This window comes from Macrobrachium nipponense, chromosome 34 (genome assembly GCF_015104395.2).
Source record: "Macrobrachium nipponense isolate FS-2020 chromosome 34, ASM1510439v2, whole genome shotgun sequence".
NCBI classification, from domain to species: domain Eukaryota; kingdom Metazoa; phylum Arthropoda; class Malacostraca; order Decapoda; family Palaemonidae; genus Macrobrachium; species Macrobrachium nipponense.
Genome location: NC_061095.1, coordinates 30,146,063 through 30,172,680, shown reverse-complemented (window position 1 = coordinate 30,172,680; position 26,618 = coordinate 30,146,063). Strand labels below are relative to the sequence as shown.

The following is a 26,618-nucleotide window of genomic DNA, read 5'->3' as shown; positions in this document are numbered from 1 at the left end:
CATGAAAGTATTCAAGAAAGGGAAGAAACGTATGTTATAATACATAATAAAAATAGTCCGCTTTTGGTTCCTAAGAATGATGAAAGCCTGAACTCATCTATTGATGGGAGCAAGGTAAATACGTTGAAAGTAGATGACTCTAGTGACTCGCAAGCTTTGTTTACTGGTGCTATACCAAAAGGAGGTGTGTAAGTAATAATGAAAAATGTTAGGACCCAGTCTAACGTTGTAACTCAGACAAGTTTCATTGATGGAAAATACCAAGAAGGACCATTAGTACTGAAAGTAATGTGGAAAATAAATTGCCAACAAAGGAATGTAGATCTTGCAGAAGAAATATATTACTTCAGAATTATACTGTTCACAGTGTACACTGTGAGAAGCAGAAGGCTGTAAGAGATGAAGAGATTAAAAATGTAAGTATTCAGGCAAATTATAAATATTAATTGCTAAGTGTTCTTGTACTTATGAATTTTATGTGTACTTTTAATCTTTATAAGTGTCTTGGCTATTGTTAGCTTGACCATTACGAAACTGTTTTATTGATTGGTATTTAGTAAGGTGTTAATGACAAAGTCAGTGTAACATTTGCTAAAGGTTTACACGGTTGTAAGACCTGTAGCTGATAGTGAAAGTCTTATTCATATCCACCAAATTTGGCATGATGCACAAAAGGGAGTGCTGTCCCTTTCTTGATTATCCGTTTTCATATATTGGAGTTAGAAATTTTTCATTCATAGCAGTTGTTTACTATATTGATTAGTCACTGTGAATCGTCACACTTACTTGACTGACTCATGGATATATGATGAATGGCTCCCGTGACACAGTCCCAGTGTGCAGAGATTGCTGATCAGCACTAATGGTTCAAAGTAATTGATGTTAATGTCCAAGTTTCACCTAACACATGAATGTCAAGTCATATTGTTTCTCTTTCTGTTAGAGTGAGATTCTTGCCATACTGGTGACTTTAGTTAGCATAACCATGATATTCCCATTAGCTCTGATGAAGGACTGACAACTAGCTCTGGAGATTCCTGAACAAATAAATTTTCATAAAGATGATGGGAATTTAACTGAAATGCTTACATGAATTTTCATAATAAAATACTTGTTTCAAGTCTTACCATTCATAAACCCCCCCCCCCTCCCCCCCCCCCTCCCCCCCTCTCCTCCAAAACATCTGGAAAACCAGTTACCCAATCAAGCTACTTGTAAATGAGAAGGCAGAAAACAGACAGCCTACCAACCTGATAAGGTATAACAGAAATTCTTTCTTTTGCCATGTTAGTAAAGTTATAGCTAAAAGAATAATTGGTAAGTATTGAAATAATTTGATGAAAATTAAAATCTTTAAATAGCCCTCTGCCTAATGTTATATCCCTTTCCTAAATGATAAGGAAGTTTTAAACAGAAAAGAAAATTAACTTGTAAATTTCATACATTTCTGTTACTTTTTTTTGCAAAGTATGTAGTTTTTTTCTGTGTTGAGCTCATTAATTTGCCTTTTCTTTTTAAGAAAACAAAGAAGCCGGAAAAGAAAACAAAGAAGAAAAATAAAACTACTCAGTCAGCAGAAAAGGAGGACTTTGACACTATTTTAGAGAACTTTACTAAGGTACGTAAGTGCACCATGAGAAATCTTTTAATTAAAATACTAATATAATTTTTTATATATAAATGCTGTCATTTAAGATATGTTCATATCCTGTGTTTTATGAAATAGAAAGACTTAATTATTGAATGCAAAGCTAATTTTAAAATCTGAGCAATTTTTACCTATAAATAGAATAGAAAGTTATCCATAAAAATAAGTTACTGTTATGTAACTGGTCATAGAGGTCAATAAGGGGATTTTGACTAAGGAAAAATCTGTTTCTGGGCAGTGACCTGTGTCCCCCAGTGAAATGCTCCTTATGCACTCATTTCTAAGGTATAAATATTGCTAAATATACAAGAGAAAAAGCTATATGGAATGCCAGGGTTATACCCGGCTCGCTCCACCCCTTTATAGGGTGTCGGTATGGATACTGGGGCATGTGAAAACCGCTACCAGAGGTCCCCTGCCAATTAGTCTTCTCCTTTGTCAATTTCCCTCTCTCTAAAGAGGGGCCGTTCCAAGGCCATCTACCGCCCGCTACTGCTACAACTAGCGTCCCCTCCGACATTCCTGAAAAATAGCACCCAAGCTTGGGCCAGCTTAGGGCGAGGAAGATAGAGGGGTGGGTTCACTGGGCGACACAGGTCACTGCCCAGAAACTGATTTTTCCTTTGTCAAAATCCCCTTTCTGGGCCTAACCTGTGTCGTCCCGTGAAATAGTAACAGAGAATTGGCCCCAAAAGCTTGGCAATACAGTGTGAACAAAGCTACTGGAAGGAGAAAATAAAATCTTTTAATTAATTCTAATGTATTTTAATAGAGTTCATTATCTTGAAAGTCCTTAACCTATAATGATATATACAGTGGTATAAATATGTATACACAACTCTGGTAAGATTAAGGTAATACCAACACCAGGTAATACAGGATGACTCTATACAAGGCAATATTGCTCAAGTATATACAATATATAAGTGGGTCAATGTGCAATGCAGATGAAAAACCAAGGTAAAGGTTAGGGATCATAAGCGAGGCAGGTAGGAGAGAAAGTACTAAAAGGTAAATATAATCTATTAAGACTAGGCATATTATAATAATTAGGCTGTATCAGGGGAAACAATGTTCCCTACTGCCACTGCTGGGTATTTAAGGGCCTTTAAAGACTTTAGGTAGTGGCGTAAATACTGTCGGTGATTTCCAACCCGTATACTTTTTAAGATCATCGAAGTTCATGTGATGAAAGTAATTAACTGGGGTAGCCACCGCCCGGATATCATGCACATGTGGAACTGATTCCGAATTGGCTTGTTTGATAAAATAAAGAATTTGTTGTCTGATCGCCTTCAGGGAGAGAGTTCCGCCATTCTCTCTAATAAATAAAGGACCTGAAGACTTCTTGGAAGTTCTATTTAGGTAGGATCTCAGCGTGTTTACGGGGCATAGAGATAGATCCTGTGGAAATGGGACAATCTTCCACGGGGACCACCTATTCTGTGGGTCCTCATTCTTTGCCAAGAATTTTCGATCTGGAGATATTAGAACTTCTCTGGATGGGAGGAAATCAATATGATTTGGTTCTCTGGAAAGAGCCGACAGTTCAGATATTTTGGCTCCTGAGGCCAGGCTTACTAAGAATAATGTTCCTGAGAAGGGTTATATTAGGGCATGATTCATTGTCGGTGTCTGAAGCTAGCCTAAGTACATCATTTAGAAACCAGGAGACGTATGAGGTCTGTCTGCTGGTCTTAGTCTAGCACAAGCTCTCAGGATAGACGAGAAATACGAATCTGTAAGATCAATGTTAAAACCAAACTGAAATATTTTCTTTAAGGCAGATTTAGTTGTAGTAATATTACTAGCTGCTAGACCTTTTTCAAACCAAGGTCCTAAAGAATGAAACTGCCAGATTCGTAGTCATTTTCTGTACCTTTGAGTCTTTTAAAAAGATGGCTAGCTTCTTCACCGCTGAATCATACTGCTGAAGCGTAGATTCTCGTTTGTCTGATTCTAAGAACAAGGTGTTTAGAGGATCAATATTGGCATCCTTCTGTGCCGCGAACTTCATGAAGTCCATAAAATTAGGGCATTCTGAATTCTTGAGGAAGCGGACACAGTCTGAGTTTGTACTACCTGTGTCAGCTTCGGGTTGGGGATCCGCCGGGGGCGGAGTCCCAATACCGCCAGCAGTGGGAACCAGTTGCTCTTGGGCCAGTTGGGAGCTACTAGCGTAATCTGTCCTTTGAAAGATCCGAGTTTGTCCAGGACTTTCAATAATAGGTTTATGGGTGGAAATAGGTAAATCCTCTGCCAATTGTTCCAATCTATGGACATGGCATCTGTGGCGTGAGCTAGAGGGTCCAGATTGGGAGCCACATAACACTGTACCTTGTGGTTGGATTCTGTGGCAAACAGGTCTACTTGAAGGTCCGGAATCTGTTGGCAGATCCAATTGAACGATTCTTCGTCTAAGGACCATTCTGACTCCAGCGGAGTTGTCCTTGATAGTGCGTCCACGACAACATTCCTTACTCCTGCCAGGTGAGTGGCTGACAGATGCCACTGGTTCTTTGCTGCTAGTGAAAAGACTGCTATCATCACATGATTTATGTGGCTCGATTTGGAACCTCCTCTGTTTATACAGTGCACTATCACCGCACTGTCTAACACTATCCTGATATGAATTTTCTTCGCCGGAGAGAGTTTCTTTAGGATCAGCAACACGGCCATGGCTTCTAGTATGTTGATATGCAGCTGGCGGAATGTTACCGACCATCACCCTTGAACCTTTTCGTATTGGGAGTATCCTCCCCAACTGCTTAGTGAGGCGTCCATGTGGACCACTAAGGCCGGCGGAGGGAATTGTAACGGTATTGATTTTGCCAGGTTCCTGACTTCTGTCCAAGGGCGGAGTCTCTTCCGTAATATCGGCGGGATCCATGAAATTTTGTCTCGAGATTTCCTGTTTGCTCTGGTCCGCCAAACCCGGTTGATATCTTTCAGTTTGGCTTTTAGGATCAGCAACACGGCCATGGCTTCTAGTATGTTGATATGCAGCTGGCGGAATGTTACCGACCATCACCCTTGAACCTTTTCGTATTGGGAGTATCCTCCCCAACTGCTTAGTGAGGCGTCCATGTGGACCACTAAGGCCGGCGGAGGGAATTGTAACGGTATTGATTTTGCCAGGTTCCTGACTTCTGTCCAAGGGCGGAGTCTCTTCCGTAATATCGGCGGGATCCATGAAATTTTGTCTCGAGATTTCCTGTTTGCTCTGGTCCGCCAAACCCGGTTGATATCTTTCAGTTTGGCTTTTAATAGGACATCTGTTACTGAGGCGAATTGGAGTGAGCCTAAGATTCTTTCTTGGTTTCTCCGGGACGTTTGTTTGTCCTTGAGAAACCGCCTTGTAGCCTTCGCTATCTCCCTGCGTTTCTCCGGCGGGATCGACAACTTGTGTGTGGTCAGGTCCCATTGTATTCCCAACCACTGAAAGCGTGGTGCCGGAGTAAGGCGGGATTTCTTGCTGTTTATCTGGAATCCTAGATATTCCAAGAATTTTATTACTTTGTGAGTTGCCCTGTGACATTCCTTGTCGTTTGTGGCCCAAATGAGCCAATTGTCTAGGTAGGCTACTAACATTATCCTTTGAGCTCTCAATTCTTGTACCACTGTCTCTGCTATCTTTGTGAATATTCTGGGTGCTATATTGAGCCCGAATGGCATGACTTTGAAGGCGTAAGCCTGTTTGCCTAGTCTGAAGCCTAGGAAGGGGCGAAAGTGCCTTGCTACCGGAACATGATAGTAAGCATCTGTAAGATCTATAGAGGTGGTGACGGCCCCACGGGGAAGTAAGGTCCGCACCTGCGAGACGGTTAACATGCGGAACCTGTCGCATTGAATGTATGAGTTCAGATGGGACAAGTCCAGAATTATTCTTGGCTTGTTTGAGTCTTTCTTTGGAACGCTGAACAAGTGTCCTTGAAATTTCAAGTATCTGACTTCTTTTATTACCTTCTTTTGGAGAAGGTCTTGGGTGTATTTTATTAGGTCCGCCGTTGGATTTTGGTAAAAACTGGTTGGTGGAGGAGGCCCTTTTTTCCAACAGGCCTTTTGATAATATGCTGTGGGCCCAATTGCTGAATCTCCAATGGTTCTGGAATAGGTACAGCCTCCCTCCTACCTGGGGAGTCTCACTGGCTAGCAGAGGGCCTACTTCCCCGGCTGTCCTGGAAACCTCTGCCTCTAGCAGAGGCTCTTCCCCCAGCCCTGTGGCGGAAAGCTCCTCTGGCTCTGCTACCTCTGGCAAATCGGTTGTACCCCTGAAACACCCCTTGTGTTTCAAAGGAGGCGTTGAAGGCTGGAGAAGTGGTAAAAGTGGCCGAACCTTGGGGCTGCTGCAAGGGTTGGCTCTGCAGCAGAACGAATTGCTGTTGAAGTTGACTCTTTGAGGTGGAGGGTTGGCCCAACTGGGCTACGGGGACAGCCTGTACCATTGTTTGGGCTTGGGTGGTCTGGAAGGACTGGAATTTCCTCGGTCTCTTCCTGCCCCTGGGGTGTGCTCTGGCGTGTTCAAATTTCCTTTTGGAAATGAGCCCCCAGCGTACTCTCAAGCTCTGGTTCACCCTGGCCGCTTCCCCGAGAACACTGTTTACAATGCTTTCAGGGAACAGATTCGCTCCCCAAATTGGAGCCTTGATGAGCCTATTGGGTTCGTGTCTGATGGAAGCCTCGGCCAAGACGTGCTTCCTACAGTTCCTCCTGGCTACTGCGAAGTCATATGCGTCACACTGTAGAGTCTGAAGTAATGACTTTCTCAGGACTTTGAAAAGAGGCTCATCCGCGTAGACTAGGGATGTCATTTCTGCCGTGGTGACTGAACTGATGGATCTGCTCAGTCTACACCTTGCCTCGTATTCCACCTTTACCATGGCCTCTGGAAGCCTAGGTAGGCGTTCACTGAACTGGGTAGTCGCACAGTCCGGTTAAGCTTTCCTACCGTAAAGGTGGCTGGAGCATCCACCCAGCACTCCAGGTCTCCCGGGAACAGTAGGGAGGTCAGATCTGTCTCCCTAAGTTGAGGCATCGGCTTTCCCTCCATTGCCGCTTGTAGAGTCAGTTCTACTACTTTGGACGTGCATGGGGTAGGGTGTCATCTCCTACCACGAATATGGTGAATGGGCTTTTGTGGGGTGTCAACTTTGTGTTGACACACTCCCATTCAGTCAGGGTCTGGACCCAGGCTGATTGGGTCTGGTCTCTGAGAAAGATAACGGTCTCTTTTGGGACTTTATCTTCCCTTATCAGCGCCTCCTCCATTAACTGGACGTAGCCCGGGAAGGGGAATTGGAGACCCGGTGGGTAGAATTCAAAGTCTTCTACTGGCCGGGTTCCACATCCTTCTATTGTCAACATGCCCTCTGAGAAAGGGGCATGGGCTGCTAGCCGCCATGGGTTATTATTCTTAAAAGGCGGTAGTTTTGATGCGTCCGGCACTACAAAGGGTTGCTGAGAGTGTCCGGACCGGAGGAGTTGCTCCATCAAGCTCTCCTGGTTCTGTAGCCTCTGGGTCAGGGACTGGATGGATTGTCCCGACGATTCTAAACTAGAGACGAGCTGTGAAGAGATCTCTTGGAACTTCGTTTGCACCAAGTTCCCCATTTCCTGCATGAGCATGCTGGAAAACATAGCAGGGTCAAAGCCAGACTCCTGAGGTCTGGCTTTTGACCCTCTAGCTCTTGACCCCTGTTGTGGGGGAGCAGCTTTTGCTGTGTCCGCCACCAGCTTGGAAGCTGATGGCGTGCTGGCGAGGCTCGTCTTAGGAGGTTTCATTGGTTTGGTCACCTTTGGAAGGGACTTCTTAATAGATTTAGGTTTATTCTGTGAAGTTTTTATCTTAGGGATTACCGAGCTCGACTTGTCCCTAGAAGTCGTGGGTCTCCCGGTAAATCCCTGGAAGGATGAAGAAGAGGAATGAGACGGGCTAAAGGATAGAACTTGAGCCCGCGTACCACCTGCCTCACTTACCTCCCTACCTTGACCATGGTTGTCGACGGTCATGGGTTCGAGGTCCAGGTTGATGGCCGCCACCTCTTCGAGGACCTTGTCGCCGAAACCCCCTAGTTCCTCCAGCAGGGCCTGTGTCTCCTCCTGGATCTTGGCAATGATCGGAGCTGCCAAATCCGCCACTACAGCTGCCGACATCTTCGCGTTGGGGTAAATGAGCGAACACATTTCCTCCGATAGCATGTAGGGTTTCTTGGACTTGACGTTCCGGCCAAATCCGCCTACCCAGACCTTGAGGGTTGCAAGGGCCGAATCCTTGAGGGCCTGAGGGGTCTGAAAGAGATAGTGACATCAAGGCCTATCCTAACATAATGATCTACGTAATTCAATATTCGTCATTATAATTATCATTATATCATTTAGTGGGATGGTACCTACCGACTCGTTAATCAGGTCTGATACTAAGGTGTAACACACCTCGCACCTGTCTGGATGCCACACCAGCATGTCGTCCACCTGGACTGCACACCCTGCACAAGATCTGCAGACCTCATGCCCGCACGGCTGCTGTAGGACCGCCGTACATGCTGTCTCCTGACAGCGTACCATCTGTAAGTGTTACGGTGTCAAAAAATCCTGGCCAAGGTCGACACAATGTTACGGCCTCTGAGAGAGGTCCGCTTCAGGTTCGATATGTAATAATAAAAAAAAAAATTCAACACTAACAGTTGAAACTGGGGATACGAATATAGAAAGAAACACTTACACAACAAAGGTTTATTTACAAGCTTACTAACATAGGTAAATGCAGAATGGTATCTCCTATTTACATATAAAGATAGAATCTTACACTGCATGTACTGGGGGAACAGTGAGGCAATTCAAATACTTGCTAGTCAATTTGGCAATTCGAAGTGGTGGCTTCACAAAAGGAGAGCGGCAATTGCAGACGTCCTCTTGACTCCGTATTGCAGAAAATAGTCTACTTGTATGGCCAGAACTCCCCAAAACCTGTAGCAGGACCTTTTCATCCCTGAAGTCTGCTCGGCGTCGAGATAACACGGCCGTCCACTCCTGAAGACGACCAGACCAGTATCCAACCAACTCTCGAAGAACTTTTCTTCTGATCCTTTGTCGGTTCCTTTCTCTCTTATCTCTCACGGATGATCTCTGCTGCTGCTGATCTCTCACTGATAATCTGATCTGTGGCTCTTACTGAGGATATCTCTCTGTGACTAACTGGAGTCTCTCTTTTACGATCTCTCTCTCTACGATCTCTGCTCTCCAAAGTTCATTCGTCGTATTTATACGGCACTCTGGGGGCAGAGCCTACGGCGAACTTCACAGACTCCAGGGATTTCTAGAACTTCTTAGATGAATCTAGACGAGGTATTGCATCAGAAATCGCGGCATTTCTCATGTCCCGACGAGTTCCAAAACACTCCTGCCGATTCTAGAACCATCATGATAACAGGCACCTTCAACACAATGCGCTAACGCCTCCTTGCTGCCGAACTTCTCGAAAATGCGTTCTTCTTTCCTTTATCTTCCTTTGCTATAAAGCAATTACCATCACACGCCCCCTGAAAAGAGGAAAAAAATGAAATCAACTGATTTTATTTTTTTCTAAAGAGAAGCAAGAATTAAACAGCGGGGAAACAATTCTGCATAAAGCTTTAATACTTCATTCACTCAACCACTCATGCCAAAATAGAAAACAGTCATTAGGCTACTCATTCTGAAAACTCTAGAGGTTATCTGCTATAATATTATCCTTCTCTCTTACTTTTTCCGTTTTCTGAACTCTGCTCAAAACTTTGAAAGACTAAAGCACCTCTTGCGTCTTTCGCAAAACTAATTTCTCTTTCTGGGACACAATTACCAAGGGCACGGGCGGCGGCCATGGCATGTTCTTTATAATTCTGAAGCAAATTTACATTTATTGCCTTTGCTCTACTCTTACCCACATTAATTGTATAATGTACATTTCCCCTCTCCTCTAACACTGAAAAAGGACCTTCGAAATTATAATATAAAAGGGGACTTTCTCTCGAGACTAGTACTAAAACTTTATCTCTTACACACAAACTTCTCTTGTTTGCTCTAAGATCAAGTTTCCCTTTAATTTCCCCCTGACTTCCTCTCGCGTTTTCTTTCGCTAAGTGCCAAGCGCTTCTGTCCTCCTCCGCTAGCTGCCAAACATCTCTTAGATTGTTTTTAGTTATGCAATCTTCTCTACCCTTACTTCTAGACAAAGGTATGAACATATTTATAAATTCATTCTCTCAAGATTTGCCTACTGAAGGACTATTACACAACTGAACTCTGGGAATTACTTGAATCGGTTTCCCAGCAATTTGATATTCATGACAGCTTAAATCATACCTCTTCACGTCATTTTTCATCTTAGGCCAAAAGTATGTCCTACTGATAGACCTGAAAGTTTTATTCACTCCTAAATGTCCTTGCTCATCATATGCTAACTTCAAAACTAGTTCACAAAACTTCCTAGGAACTACTAATTTTTCGGTGATTCCCCCTTCACTACCTGACTTAGGACAAACATGACACGAAACTTTGTCCTTTACACAAAAAGTTTATTTACACACATCCTCAAGATCATCAACCAGCTCACATTAAAAAATTCGGGTTAAGTGTCTCATCCTCTCTCTGCAACTTGACTAGTTCATCCTTATCCAAAACGTTAGAGCCTAATTCATCACCGTAACTAGTACCAGATACTGGTACATTTACTATGTTATTCTCGACAGCTACGCCTTCCGTTTGGCTATCACTGTCAACATAGATAGAGTCCGGTGTCTCAGCCACACTCGTGCCAAGATCAACCTCGCTACCTCTATCACACTCGTTCGAATCCACGAACTCACTCACGTTCGAATCCACGAACTTACTCACGTTCGAATCCACGAACTCACTCTCGTTCGAATCCACGAACTTACTCACGTTCGAATCCACGAACTTACTCACGTTCGAATCCACGGACAAATTATGACCGTAGTCTACGTCTGTATCTAAACCCGACCTAGTTACTACCATTTCAGGCTCTGGAATATTCCTCACAACAGGATTCACATTCTTGGATAAAGCTAAATCGTTACTGACAATAATGTCAACGCCTTCAACGAGCAAACTGTCCACAACTGCAAGGTTTACTACTCCTGACACTACCTGACTTTCTAAATTCATCTTCAACAAAGGACAAAGAACACAAGTGTTAGGAAATCCACCTAACATGACTTTCTCTTCCATATTGATTTCTGCCCTGTTCGGCACACACACTCCTCTAATCAGTGAGACAGCGGCACCTGTGTTTCGAAGCAAGACCACTTCTCTCGAATCTACTCCTCCTAGAGAGGAAACTATGCCTTCCGACAGAAATTCACCAAATATTTTCCTAGTTTCTCTTATCATATCATTCCTACTTGACGAAAGGTTAACTAGAGACACTGGTTTCTTACCGTCCTTCCTTTCTACTGCACAATTCCTTGCTAAATGCCCTTTCCCATTACATCAGAAACAAGTTAATTCTGAGCCACTAGATGCCAGTTTACTCTTACAAACCTTAGACGTATGACCAGGTTTTCCGCATGTATAACAGGAATATGTGTAGTCACTTTTAATCGCATTGCTGATACTAGGAACTGAAACCTTTACTGCTTTGTACTTTACCAGACGAAGGATCATTTCATTTCTTACTAACACTCAAATTATGAGTTAGACTATATTCGTCACCTAGCCTAGTTGCTCCTGCAAAAGATACTTCTCGCCTATCCTCTATATAAAGTTTAATCTCAGGAGATACGTTATCTTTGAAGTTTTCTAACAACACTAAGTTCCTCAAACCATCAAAATCCTCAACCTTAGCAGAAGTTAACCAATCAAAAACAGCCTATCTAACTTCTTACCGTATTCTACATACGTAATATTTTCATCCTTTCTCAAATTTCTAAATTTCTTATGGTACGCCTCTGGTACTAACCTATATGCGCTAAGAACAGTTTCTTTCACGATATCGTAATTATCACATTCCTCCTTAGACATGCAACTATACACAGTAAGTGCCCTACCACTCAAAACTGACTGCAAATATAAAGTCCACATTTCTTTAGGAGAACCTACTCGTTCCATTAACTTCTCAAAACACATGAAATATGTCGTAACATCTTCCTCATCAAACTTTGGTACTAATTTTAGCATGGCACTCATACCTAACGTATCAGCTCTGTTTTCGTTCTCGCCTGAACAACTGTTACGAGTACTTTCCCTTAACCGAGCAATTTCCAACTCATGCATACGCTCTTTCTCTCTCTCTTTCCCTGGCATGCATACGTACCTTTTCTCTTTCTTCCTGCTCATGCATACGCTCTTTCTCTCTCTCTCTTCCTTGCTGTATTACCAACATCTCTCTCTCTTGCTGCATTTTCATCACTTCTCTCTCTTGCTGCATTTTCATTGTTTCTCTCTCTTGCTGCATTTTCATTGCTTCTCTCTCTTGCTGCATTTTCATTGCTTCTCTCTCTTGCTGCATTTTCATTGCTTCTCTCTCTTGCTGCATTTTCATTGCTTCTCTCTCTTGCTGCATTTACATTACTTCTCTCTCAGCCGCTCTTTCATCTCTCTCATACTTTTCCCTTTCTTTCTTCTCAACATACTCACGGAGATCATTCCCCTCTAGACCTAGTAGCCTACCCGACTCAATAAACTCTTTTACCATCTCACTCATTCTGATTCTTTCTATATCCTCCCTGTTTCAAACTGTTAAAGTGTTGATAGCCTAGGCAAGGTCGCCACAATGTTACGGTGTCGAAAAATCCTGGCCAAGGTCAACACAATGTTACAGCCTCTGAGAGAGGTCCGCTTCAGGTTCGATATGTAATAATAAAAAAAAAAATTCAACACCAACAGTTGAAACTGGGGATACGAATATAGAAAGAAACACTAACACAACAAAGGTTTATTTACAAGCTTACTAACATAGGTAAATGCAGAATGGTATCTCCTATTTACATAAAAAGATCGAATCTTACACTGCATGTACTGGGGGAACAGTGAGGTAATTCAAATACTTGCTAGTCAATTTGGCAATTCGAAGTGGTGGCTTCACAAAAGGAGAGCGGTAATTGCAGACGTCCTCTTGACTCCGTATTGCAGAAAATAGTCTACTTGTATGGCCGGAACTCCCCAAAACCTGTAGCAGGACCGTTTCTTCCCTGAAGTCTGCTCGGCGTCGAGATAACACGGCCGTCCACTCATGAAGACGACCAGACCAGTATCCAACCAACTCTCGAAGAACTTTTCTTCTGATCCTTCGTCGGTTCCTTTCTCTCTTATCTCTCACGGATGATCTCTGCTGCTGCTGATCTCTCACTGATAATCTGATCTGTGGCTCTTACTGAGGATATTTCTCTGTGACTAACTGGAGTCTCTCTTTTACGATCTCTCTCTCTACGATCTCTGCTCTCCAAAGTTCGTTCGTCGTATTTATACAGCACTCTGGGGGCGGAGCCTATGGCGAACTTCACAGACTCCAGGGATTTCTAGAACTTCTTAGATGAATCTAGACGAGGTATTGCATCAGAAATCGCGGCATTTCTCACGTCCCGACGAGTTCCACAACACTCCTGCCGATTCTAGAACCATCATGATAACAGGCACCTTCAACACAATGCGCTAACGCCTCCTTGCTGCCGAACTTCTCGAAAATGCGTTCTTCTTTCCTTTATCTTCCTTTGCTATAAAGCAATTACCATCACAGTAAGTTAAATGATACATGAGTATCACTATATGGACCCGCCGGAGTAGTGTCCGGCGGGGCATGCATCTTAAAGTTAAGGCTGCCGGAGTTGATCCCGGCGGGATGTGCGTGTCTACAAATTATAAATTCTACATTCTTACTCACTAAGAGTTCCCGAATGCTCCGGACCTTAGTTTTACGTTCTCGTCATAATTGTCTTTAATAAGATAGACTTGGTACGAACAGAACAGGGGAAGGATGAACCTGGCCTGACTCCGCTGGCACCGGAGAAGCACTACCCAGTAGTCTGGGAGCGCCTCTCTTAGCCCACCATTCGTCCCCACCAGAGTGGGGAACAGAATTACCGACAGAGAACATTGAAAAGAGGGGGTGGGGGGGGGAGTTCTGGGAACTGAGAACAAAGTGTTCCGGTCCCAGGATACCCGGCGGGTTAGAAAGATGCCCGCAGTAGTAAACGGACCGGAAACATATCTTGAAGGTGAGCTTAAGCTAAATTAAAACTACTGTACATGAGTTCTGTGTGTTATCGTCCACTCCATATCCCCTCTCTACCCATTTGCTATCATTATATTTCTGGGTCTGGCTTAGTGGTATCAGAACAGGAAAATAGGTAAAACCTCGGCCTGAATCCGATCATTTAAGGAATCGTATCTATTGTCATTGTAATAGAAACAAATTTTAAGCCAGGCCCCCGGTCCTGCCGGAGCGGAAGGATAGCCAGGGATAGGAGTCCAGGGATAGGGTGGCAAAAACGCGGTAATAACACAGCGTGTCCCTTGCCGACGAGTCAGGTGGCCAACCAGTACTCGCCGAGGTGGACACCACCGGTATCACACCCACCGAGCGTAACGAGGTATACCACTCCCCCGACTGACCCCCTTACCCTCCCCCTACTAGGGATAAGGCTCTAGCTAAACTGCCCGAGGGTAGCGTATGGCGAGCTGCGTCACCCCACCGAAGTGGGTCCAGGGGGAGGGAGGTCGCCTCGAGGGAGGTGGACCCACATCGTGATCAGTTGGTCCCAACAACCGGCCAGGTGGGACAACCTTCCGAGAAGCCGTGAACCAACCGATACCAGGGACAGAAGTCTATAGGCCAACTGTTCCTAAAGACACGCACTACAATAATAGACATAATAATATAATATTATACAAGCAGTCCTGATGCGAGAGGGGATAGGGAAGGGAGGCGGGGAAATGGGAATAAAGTCCGTATGAGCAGCTAGCCTAACCCTCCAAAATCGGAACGACCCGGTCAGGTAGGCCAGGGTGGCTCTGAGCAGCAGCTGCCTAACCCTCCAAAATCGGAATATAATCGCGATCTGGTCAGGTAGGTCAGGGTGGCTCCAAGGACATCATATGTAGGCCACAATAAGGGCCGATCACCTCCAAAATCGAATTTCGATCTGGTCAGGTGGATAACTAGCCTCCCCTTTTCTGGAGAGCTAGAATACAATCTAAAGTAATGGCTAGACTGCCTAGCCCTCACCTCAGGATGCCAATATATAAAATAAAGCATAAAACTTTTGATGAAATGCTAAACTAACCATCAACACGACTACAATCAGTATGAGGAACTAATTGAAAGTCGTCATGAATGTTATGAAACGCACGCGAGTAGCGATGCGTGTAATGGCTGACTCGGGAGCGGCGTCATGTGGGGCTCCCACTACATAACAACGCCCAAAACATTCTTATAAAAAGCAACGCTACCCTAAAAGGTGCAAAATTGATAATTGCAGTACTCAACTTAGATAGGGGAGTCTCCTAACGCTCAGCCATCTCGAAAGAATGCAAAAAAGGGCTTCCACAAATCACACACATGTTTAAACACAAAGAGTGCTATTAAAGGAATGTTGGAGGGGATGCTAGCTGTAGCAGTAGCGGGCAGTAGATGGCCTTGGAATGGCCCATCTTTAGAGAGAGGGAAATTGACAAAGGAGAAGACTAATTGGCAGGGGACCTCTGGTATTGGTTTTCACACGCCCCAGTATCCATACCGACACCCTATAAAGGGGTGAGCGAGCCGGGTATAACCCTGGCATTCCATATAACTTTTTCTCTTGTATATTTAGCAATATTTATACCTTAGAAATGAGTGCTATAGGAGCATTTCACGGGACGACACATGTTAGGCCCAGAAAGCATTCTGTTTACTACTGGTCTGTCAATAGTATCTGTACTGTTAAATAGCCTTTTATTTTACTCATACCAAAAACCAAAAGATTAAGTAAAATATGCAAATTTCCTGCTAACTTGAAGCCTGTAGATGAGTTAGAGTGGACTCTTTTATGTTGCATGAAACTTGTGCAGTAGGCTACCTTCCTTCATCTGTTCATTGTTATATGCTAAACATCGTAAGCACCGTAAAGTTGGAAAAAGCGGCATAATCCAGCCTGGATTTTTTTTAATGAATATATCAGAAAAACCAGTGTAAACTCGGTGTTGTAACCCGAACCTGTCGTAAGCCGGGGACTGCCTGTAAATACTACATGTACCATAAAAATTCTCTCATCTCAGTAAAAGAGAGAGATAATTATTATTTTTATTATTTAATGTTATTTAACCCTTTCATGTCTAACTGACGTAATAGTATGTAAAAATACTCTATCCCTTATCTATCCAACTGACGTAGCGGTACGTAAAATTTACCGAAATTTTTTGTGTGTGGTTGGGGCATTTTTTTTTCATTTTCGGACAAGTAGCGATTTCCATAGGCTAGATCATACCTTGGACCGTGTATCTCGGGTATCAATACGCCAGCAAAGTAGTTTCTGTACCGCGCATGCTCAAATCCCTGTACGTACTGCACTCTGTTTCTTACCCTCTGTTCTATCAATTTTTTCACCGGCTGGACTTATTCATTTTCCATTGATTTACTCATAAAAAATAATTCATTCGCCTGACTTTCATAGTTTTTGGGTTACGAACGAAAATATAAAAATAAGTAAGGATTTTTTGGTTTTTTGTTAAATAATTCACATTTTTTCGTATTTAGAGGGCTGGGACTCTTATTCTGACTATTCCACCATAAAATACTAACATTTAGAAAAAAAGGACAGAAAATGAACGTTGTTGGCATAAAATTTATATTTTTGCTGAATTTTCTATATAATTATTTTTTCGCACTGTCGAGCGCTCCCAGATACCTCGGATATCTGGGGACACAGTGCTCAAAACTAAGTGGATATGAAAAAGTTAATTTACACACCAAAGCTTGAAAACATAAATTACATAAAAAAATGTAATACTTTTGCTTTTGCATTCATTTGTCTATGAAATACTCGCGTATGATGATTAGTTAGGTTCCAATGAAAAGTTTGTGCTATTGTGAATTCACACAATTGGAATCACATAAGATTGAGGTATTACTTCTATATATATATATATATATATATATATATATATATATATATATATATATATATATATATATTATATAAATACATCGAGCTACAAATGTCCTTTAATATCTAATTCACTTTAGTTAGGTTCCAATGAAAAGTTTGTGCTATTGTGAATTCACTCTACCTTGGAATTAATATATTTTCGTATATGCTTAACCGAAGGGGAATTTTATTAGGCGATAATAGAATTCTATTATCGCCTAATAAAATTCCCCTTCGGTTAAGCATATATGAAAATATATTAATTCCGAGGTAGAGTGAATTAGATATTAAAGGACATTTGCAGCTCGACGTATGTATATGAATCACGGTAATGTAATATGACTTATATATATATTATATATATTATTGTATATATATATATATATATATATATATATATATATATATATATATAATATTATAATATAATTTTATAATATTATATAATATTATAATTATTAATATACTAAGATATATATAAGTATATATATATATATATATATATAATATATATATATATATATATAACATATTACCTTTACCGTGATTCATATATACGTCGAGCCTGAAAATGCTTTACTAATTCACTCACCTCGGAATATATATTCATATATATATTAATTATTATATATATTAGTATATATATATACTATATATATTATATTATTATATAACATATATATATATATATATATATATATTATATATATATATATATATTATATATATATTAATAATAATATATTATATATATATATATATTATATATTATAATATTATAGTATAATATATATACTATATATATATTAATATAAGGCGGTCCCCGGGTTACGAAGGGGTTCCGTTCTTGAGACGCGTCGTAAGCCAGAACATTGTCAAAAAATCCTAAAAAAACCTTACTTTTAATGCTTTAGGTGCATTCAAAACTATGTAAATTGCATTCTTATTACATTTTTCATAAAAAAAACTTTAAATATTGATTATTTTGCATTTTTGGTGTCATATTTCATCTGCCAGATCAGCCATTTGTAGGCTGTGTTACTCTGGAATATGTGTCATAACCCTGGAACATGCGTCGTAACCCTGGAAATAATTTCTGATGAATATAATTGAAAAGTGTCGTAACCTCGGAACGTCGTAAGCCGAGACCGTCGTAACCCGGGGACTGCCTTTGTGTATATATATATATAATATATATATATATATATATATATATATATATATTATATATATATGCAGGCAGTCCCCGGGTTACGACGGGTCCCGGCTTAACGGCGTTCCGAGGTTTACGGCACGCTTTTTCTTAATATTCATTGAACAATCCGCCCTGGGTTACGACGCTTTTTCTTAAATATTCATTGAAAAATCCGCCCTGGGTTACGACGCTTGTTCCGAGGTTACGACGCTGACGCTCCGACGCTCCGAGTTTACGACACTTTTAAAAAAGCACATACTATGATAAGATAAGAATCCTTTATAGTTTAGCACAGTCTCTCTCTCTCTCTCTCTCTCTCTCTCTCTCTCTCTCTTTGTATTTTCCAACGAAAATAATCACTATAATTCTCTCTCTCTCTCTCTATACTACAAAGATGTATGTTTTTTAGTATGATAAATAAATGATTTACTATTTTCAAATATTAATATTAATTAATATCAAGGAAGAATGAAGGAAATCCCAGTCTTCTTCAAGTAACTTCCAGTAACCTTTTCTCGAGATTCAGGTACTAAAACTGTCAGATATATCAAGTTCTGTGACAGCCAGGAGGGGGAAAATCTGGGGGAAGAGCTGCAGTGTTGCAATCACGTCCGTTTCCCCCCCCCTGTCTTCCCCCCCCCCTCTGTCTCCCCCCCCCCTCTCTCTCTCTCTCTCTCTCTCTCTCTCTCTCTCTCTCTCTCTCTCTCTCTCTCTCATTTACTGAGACTCGAGATTTTTTATGTACTTGTACTATTTGTTTTTTTAATACTTTCAAATAATAATAATAATAATAATAATAATAATAATAATAATAATAATAATAAACGTAATTACAAAATTCTTATGTGATAGTATTTTAAAGAAATACAATAAGTACTAATCTATCCATGTCACTTTTAATTAAGGTTAACTCTCTCTCTCTCTCTCTCTTTTGCCACACAAGATAATAATGGGTCATAGTGGTAACTCCCTCCCTCTCTTTCGCTGGAAGCGTTATAAGTATTTTTTGAGAGAACAGAGAGAGATAAACACACACACTCTCTCTCTCTCTCTCTCTCTCTCTCTCTCTCTCTTCTCTTTTACCGAGAGAAAGAATTTTTATGGTACTAGTATGTAAAATGTTTATTGATAATTTCAGTAATTTAATAATAATAATAAAATAATAATAATAAAACTTCAATTACAAAATTCATATTGGTCGTATTTTAAAGAGATGAAAATGACCTTTCCATTTCACTTGTAAGGATAATTCCTCTTTCTTACTGAGATGAGAGAATTTTTATGGTAGATGCAGTGTTTTTATTATATTTTCAAATAATAATAAGAATAATAATAATAGAAGTAGTAATAATACGATAACTAATTTCAAAAAAAAGAAAATTCAAAAGAAAATTCTTCCCTTTGTCTTTTTCTGTATCAATTTCCCCACCTCAACTCGAGTGACATCGAGCTTAACAATGCCCATACAATGGTCAACGAATTAATGGTTTTTATGTAATCTCCTCTCCCCTCTCTCTCCGTCTCTCCTTATCTCTCTCTCTCTCTATCTATCTCTTACTGAGATGAGATCATTTTCATGGACGTGTATGTAATAAGTTTATCATTAATATTTTCCAATAAAGGATTTTTTGACGAAGGGGAAAAATCTATTTCTGGGTGATTGGTTCGTGTCGCCCTGTGAAATAATCCTTAAGTTCATTATTTCTAGGTAAATAAACCTAATAATTACCAGAGAAAAAATAAAATCAAGAAAATGTCAGTAAACTGACTTCGCTCACTCTTAAAATAAAAGAAGTGTCGGTATGGTAACAGGGACGAGTGAGACCACTACCACGACCACTTGCCATTTAGACATTCCACCTCAAAATCTCCCACCTGAGAGAGCTGATCCCAAAGGGTGATGCGCCCGCTACTACTACTAATACCGACGCCAAGCGGAGTGCAGCGCCTCTAGTGGCCATCCTTTACAAAGATGTCCATCTTGGCCTGCAGGGTGGGAAGAAAACGGTGGGTTTCACAGGGCGACACGAACCAATCACCCAGAAGTAGATTTTTCCTTGCGTCAAAATCCCTTTTCTGGGCTCAGTTCGTGTCGGCCTGTGAAATAGTACCAGAGAAACAGCCAAGATGACAATGGAGGGTCAAAATGAAACAAAAAATAAGATTAGAATATAATATAAGTGAATCAAAGAATCAGTTACACGATAATAACATAATGGTACTTAAAACTAGCTTAAATTAATCAATGAAAAGCACAGTTTAGTACAATGGTAACCAAAAAACAATTATTTAAAGAGATTCACTAAAATTAATCAAATATTTACAAAATATACAAAATCCATTGTGTTCTACCCTAGCATAAAAATAAGGGTAGAAACACTGAAGCACATTTATATGTACAAAATGTGGGTGCCCCTAGCGAAAAAATAAGGGGCAGTCCACCAAAATCAACCCAGCGGCTAAGGCTAGAGGACCACATAGAGCATAGCAGTAGGGTGAGGTATGTTGGACAAGGTAGGTAGAAAGGAGACCTGGATCTTTTATACTACAACTACTGTGCAGAATCAGGGGAAACTATGTTTCCCGCTGCTACTGCTGAAAATTTTAATGATTCCAAGGACTTCAGGTAATGACGTTTGAAGACTGTCGGTGATTTCCATCCAGTATATTTCTTAAGATCTTCAAAATTCATATGTTGGAAATATTAATTGAAGTAGCTATTGCCCCCCTGATATCATGTACTTTTGGAAATGATTCAGGGTTGGCTTGTTAATGAAGTAAAGGATCTGCTGCCTGATTCCTTTAACTTTCCCTCATAAAAAGAGGGCCTGAGGATCTAGAGGATGTCCGAGACAGAAAGGCTCTTAAGGTCAATACTGGACAAAGGGAGGGATCTTGGGGAAGAGGAATAACTTTCCAAGGAGCCCACCTTGCAAGAGGATCCTCATTTTTAGCTAAAAAACTGCGATCCGGAGAAAGCAGGACTTCTCCTGAGGGGAGAAATTCTACATGACCCGCATCTCTGGATAGAGCCGACAGTTCTGAAATTCTGGCCCCTGAGGCCAGACTTAATAAAAATAACGTCTTCCTAAGTAGCATTATAAATGTGCAAGACGAGTTGTCAGTATCCGAGGCTAATTTGAGGACGTCATTTAAAAACCATGAAACTGAAGTAGGCCTTTCAGAAGGTCTAAGTCTAGCACAGGCTTTGGGAATAGACGTAAAGTAGGATTCTGTTAAGTCTATTTGAAAACCCAACTGAAAGATTTTCTTCAAAGTTGATTTATTAGTGGTAATCGTGCTAGCTGCTAAGCCTTTTTCAAACAAAGATCTGAAAAAGGATATAGCTAAGTTAATTGTCATGGTTGTAGTGTCCGTTTCCTTCAGGAAAGATGCCAACTTTTTGACGGCAGAGTCATATTGTTTAATAGTTGATTCCCTCTTATCTGATTCTAGAAAAAGGATGTTCTGGGGATCAATGTGCTAGCATCTTTTTTAGCCGCAAACTTCATGAAGTCCATAAAGTTAGGGTCTGGTGAATTCCTGAGGAAGCGAACACAGTCCTCATTTGTACTGGTTGCGATAGCTTGGGGTTGGGAATCCGTTGAGGTCGGAGACCCAACTCTAGAAGCAGGGGGTACCAGTTGCTCTTTGGGCAATCTGAAGCAATCAGGGCTACTTGACCTTTGAAAGTCCTCAGCTTGCTCAGAACTTTCAAAAGAAGATTCACTGGAGGAAAGATATAGATCTTTCTCCACTGATTCCAGTCTATCGACAAGGCGTCCGTGGCATAAGCCAGAGGGTCCAGGTTGGGGGCCACATAGCAAGGAAGCTTGTGGTTCGCTTGTGAAGCGAATAGATCTACTTGGAGACCTGGTACTCTCCGGCATATCCACTGGAACGACTTGATGTCTAGAGACCATTCTGATTACAGAGGGACTGACCGGGACAATGCGTCCGCTATAACATTCCTTACCCCTGCCAAGTGGTTGGAAGATAGGTGCCATTTGTGCTTGTTTGCTAGAGCGAAAATGGCTATCATGACATGATTCACGTGTTTGGATTTGGATCCTCCCCTGTTGATGCAGTGTACTACTACTGCACTGTCCAAAACTAGCCTTAGATGAGCCTTCTTTGGGGGAAGGAGCTTCTTTAGGGTAAGAAAAACTGCCATTGCTTCCAGCACATTTATGTGGAGCTGGCGGAACTGAGCGGACCACGTCCCCTGAACTTGTTTGAATTGAGAGTATCCTCCCCAACCGGACAGGGAAGCGTCTGTGTGAATCGTTAACGCCGGAGGAGGATATTGAAGGGGAACTGTTTTGGCAAGATTCTTCACCTTTGTCCATGGACGGAGCTGGTTGCGAAGGATTTGCGGAATCACTGACAACTTGTCTCGAGATTTGACATTTGCTCTTGAGCGCCAAACTCGATTTATATCTTTCAGTCTTGCTTTCAAAAGGACGTCTGTCACTGAGGCAAACTGAAGGGAACCTAGGATTCTTTCCTGGTTTCGCCTTGAAGCTTGTTTGTTTTTGAGAAATTGCCTCACTGACTTAGCTATTTCTTTCCTCTTGATCACAGGAATTGACAGATTGTGGGAGGATAAATCCATGGATGCCTAGCCATTGAAAACGAGTCTCCGGAGTGAGTCTGGATTTCGTTTTGTTTCATTCTGGAACCCAGATGTTCCAGAAATTGAATACCTTCTTGTGCTTTGAGACATTCCTCGACGGTTGATGCCCAGATCAACCATCGTCGAGGTACGCTACTACCATTATCCCTTGCGATCTCGTTGTTGGACTACTACTTACCGCTTTTCGTGAATACCCTGGGGGCTACATTCAGTCCGAAGGGCATCACTTTGAAAGAGAATGTCTGGTCTCCTAGTTTGAAACCTAGGTATGGGCGGAAGTGCCTCGCGATGGGGATATGATAGTATGCGTCTGTAAGATCGATAGAGGTGGTGACGGCCCCACGGGGAAGTAAGGTCTGTACCTGCGAGATGGTCAGCATTTTGAACTTGTCGCAACGAATGAAAGAGTTAGCTTTGACAAGTTAAGATTACTCTTCTTTTGAGAGCCTTTCTTTGGCACGCTGAACAAGCGCCCTTGAAATTTTAGATGCTTGACTCTCGCCACAGCTCCTTTCTGAAGGAGCTCCTCCGCATAATCTGTCAACTCCTTTGATGGTACTTGGAGAAATGATTTGTTTGGTGGGGGATCTTTGATCCAACTCCACCCTAATCCCTTGGACACGATGCTCTGTGCCCATTTGCTGAACCCCCACCTGTGACGGAAGAGGAACAGCCTCCCTCCTACCTGGGGAGTCTCACTGCTGCTGTGCGGGATGACCTCCACGTCCTCATCTGAAGGTGCTTGCCTCTATTTGCAGCTCTTCCCGAACCTCGCTGACGAAAGTTGCCTCTCTGTGCCCTGCCTCTCGAGAACCTATTAAAGGTAGGGAATGCTTGGCTTTCATACATGGAGTTGAAAGCCGGCGAGACGGTGTACGAGGTTGAGGGCTGGTTTTGAGGGGACAGCAGGAGGATGGGTTGAATCTGCTTTGACGTCGAAGGCTGACCCGGTTGGGTAACTGGGACGGCCTGGACAAAGTGCTGCTGCTGCTGGTGCTTCTGGTATGGCTGGAATCTTTTGGTCTTTTTCAGCTTTTTACCAGAAGAGGATGGGTTCTCTTGCTTCCTCTTGGATGAGATACCCCATCTAGCTCTAAGGCTTTGGTTAAGCCTTGAAGCCTCGTGGTGTACCTCATTCACAGAAGCTGCTGGGAAGAGGTCCGCACCCCACATGTTGGAAGCAAGAAGCCTGTTAGGTTCGTGTCTAATGGTGGCTTCTTGCAACACATGCTTGCGACAATTTCTCCTAGCTGTGAAAAAGTCGAAAGCGTCTGCCTGGACCGATTGAAGCTGAGACTTCGCGAGGATCTTGAACAACGGCTCCGTCGCGTATGAGAGGGCAGCCATCTCTGTAATGACTAGGGAGTTAAGTGATCTCCCTAGCCTAGTCCGAGCATCAAACTCTGCCTGAATAAGGCTATCAGGCAGTCTAGGGAGCTTCTCACCGAACTGATCCATAGCACAGTCCGGTTTTAGCTTTCCCACTGTAAAGGTGGCCGGCAGATTCTCCCACAGCTCGCCGAATGCGGGGAAGAGAGGAGATGTTGGTTCTGCTTCCCTTAGCTGCGGAATGGGTTCATCTTTCAGTACAGCCTGAAGAGTCGTCTCCACCATCTTTGTCGTAAAGGGGAGTGAAGCCTCCTCCTCTGTGGCAAAGATGGTGAAGGGGCTCTTGAAGGCCTGGAGTTTGGTATTTGAGCAGTCCCAATCCTCCAGGCAGTGAACCCACTCCCTTTGTGCATGATCCCTGCTGTACAAAACAGTCTCTCTAGGGATCTTGTCTTCCCTATTGAGCGCTGTTTGAGTTAGCCTGGCATAACCTATGAAAGGCTGAGTCAATCCGGGGGGGGTAGAACTCGAAGTCCTCAATCCTTCTCGTTCCACACTCCGGAATAGAGATCATACCATCCTTGAAGGGAGCATAGGCTGCCACCCTCCAAGGATTGTTCGTAGAAAAAGCCGGCAGGGATTCATAAGGTGGTAACTGGACCAAACCAGTACCTCCTACGGGGAAGTTAGACTGTGGAGCCTGATTCAGGCCGGCGAAGCGGTTATCGTGTTCCATAACATGATTAGAAAGGTCCTGAATCGATTGGCCGGACTGGTTGATACTGCTGGAGAGTTGAGCAAACATTTGCTCAAATCTCGTACCCAGCAAACCGACCATCTTCCCCACCTACTTGGTGTTAACCAACTCCCTTGCCGAGAAGGTGGCGGGATCGAATGCACTAGGTGCTGCCATCCCGACAGGAGTCACCGGAGCGGATCCGGTAGCTACCGGAGAAGGTACTGGCTCGGCCGGAGCTCGGACCTTCTTCTTAGAAGCCTTGCTTCTTGACCCTCTTGAATGGGAAGAGTCAGACTTCGCCTTTACTGCTCCGGCGTAGGATGCCGAAGACTTACGTGATGAAGAAGACGACGACTTTTTGGTTGTCGTCTTCTGGAGGGTCTTTTGCTCTGTGTCCCTTCACTTTCGGGGGGTGGCAACAGAAAGCAGCAGGCGAAGGAGAAGGGTATCTCAGATCCCGTTGAAGCCTTGGAAGGAAGAAGGAAGAAGGAACAGGAGAAGAAGATCCAGGTGCGCCCAAAGGTAACCCTTGGGCGCCCGAAGTACCTACCTCGACCAACAAGTCCTCAACACCTACCGCCATTGGCTCAATGTTGATATCTAGGGTGGCGACGTCCGGCACCGTTTCTTGAGTTGAAATGCTTCCAAATGCCTGCTGCACCTCCCGCTGAATGGAGGCTATGGCTGGGGCTGCCGTGGCGGGGTCTACGTACCCCGTCGCTTTCTCTCCTGGAAAGATCTGGACAGCCAACTTCTTGTCCAGTATGTACGGCTGTCCCTTGGCGGCGTTTTTGCCAAAGCCTGCCTACCCAAGCCTTCAGGGCTAAGGCGACTTCCTTCACGGCGGCAGCCTGAAAGAGAGGGCCGTATGAAGCCTCTAATGCGGAGTTACAGCTTAAAATAAGACTTAAGACTAAAACATAGATAACTGATTGTAAGAAAAATTGTCCAGTAACCTACTCACCCCATCCAAAAGCTGATTCACGAGGTCATAGCATATAGTGCATGCTTCGTGGTGCCAGACAATCAACTCGCCGTGGGTAGTGGCGCACGGGGCATGGGTCCTGCACTCCTCGTGGCCACAGGGGTCGTGGAGGACTGCATTGCAGCCTGGTTCCTGGCAATTGGTAGCCTGTAAGTGGAAGGATACATGAGTATCGAGATTACACACTTACAGCCTAACATGAACTCCGTTGCATGCCGGAGTATGCAAATTAAAGTAAAACTGATCCTCTACCGCAATATGTGTGGTTTGTAGGGCGGTCTGGTTGGGATCCGCGGCGTACGCTGGGAACAGAGGAGGAGAGCAACCAGGAGTGGTGAGAAAGCCCAGAGGAGGAAAAACCACGACGGAGAACGGCGGAGGCAGTTGATGATAAGATAACAACAGTAATAATATAAAAAGGGGGCATGTATACTACTACAGAGAGTAAGACATGCCTTCCTTCCGACTACTAGAGGAGTGCCCGGGTAAGTAAGCAAGCTCTCCTCCGGTAGTGGCAAGAAGGTAGCAGTAGGCAAGCTTTGAGACCACTAGTAGATCCCTACCCCGGCGACTGGCGGAGCCAGTAAAATCAGATAACCGAAGGGGCCCCCGGCTAGTGAGCAGGGGCTCCGTCCGTCATGGGAGGAGCGGGGTATGGGATTGAGCAAACGGGAACACCGGAGATGGCCGCGGCGAGCGGGGGGGAGGGGTGGCCAACCCCAAACCCCCTTATACAATGGATACCCCGGTACCCGAGACTATAAGTGGTCACCCAGGCACCCAGCTGGCCTGGACCTCCTAGGGCCCCCTTCAGAGAGAGAGGGAAGTAGGCTAAAATGGTTGTCATGACAACCGAGGAGGGCCCGGCCAGACCCCTCCCTACCGCGTGGAAGGGAGGGAAGGGGGTGGGTAAGGCGCCCAGAGGAGCACATGATCGAGGGTGGACCAAGGAGCGGTAGCAACACAA

At 43.1% G+C, this 26,618-nt stretch overlaps 1 protein-coding gene across 1 annotated transcript in view; it reads left to right on the top strand.

Moving 5' to 3' along the window:
• Positions 1 to 26,618, top strand: part of LOC135208074 (DNA-binding protein SMUBP-2-like) — a gene marked incomplete in the record, with an annotated part of 738,222 nt that overhangs the window by 695,807 nt on the left and 15,797 nt on the right. Inside the window, 2 exon segments of the mRNA XM_064240222.1 lie at positions 269 to 416; positions 1,520 to 1,618. Coding sequence (XP_064096292.1) covers positions 269 to 416; positions 1,520 to 1,618 — 247 coding nt within the window.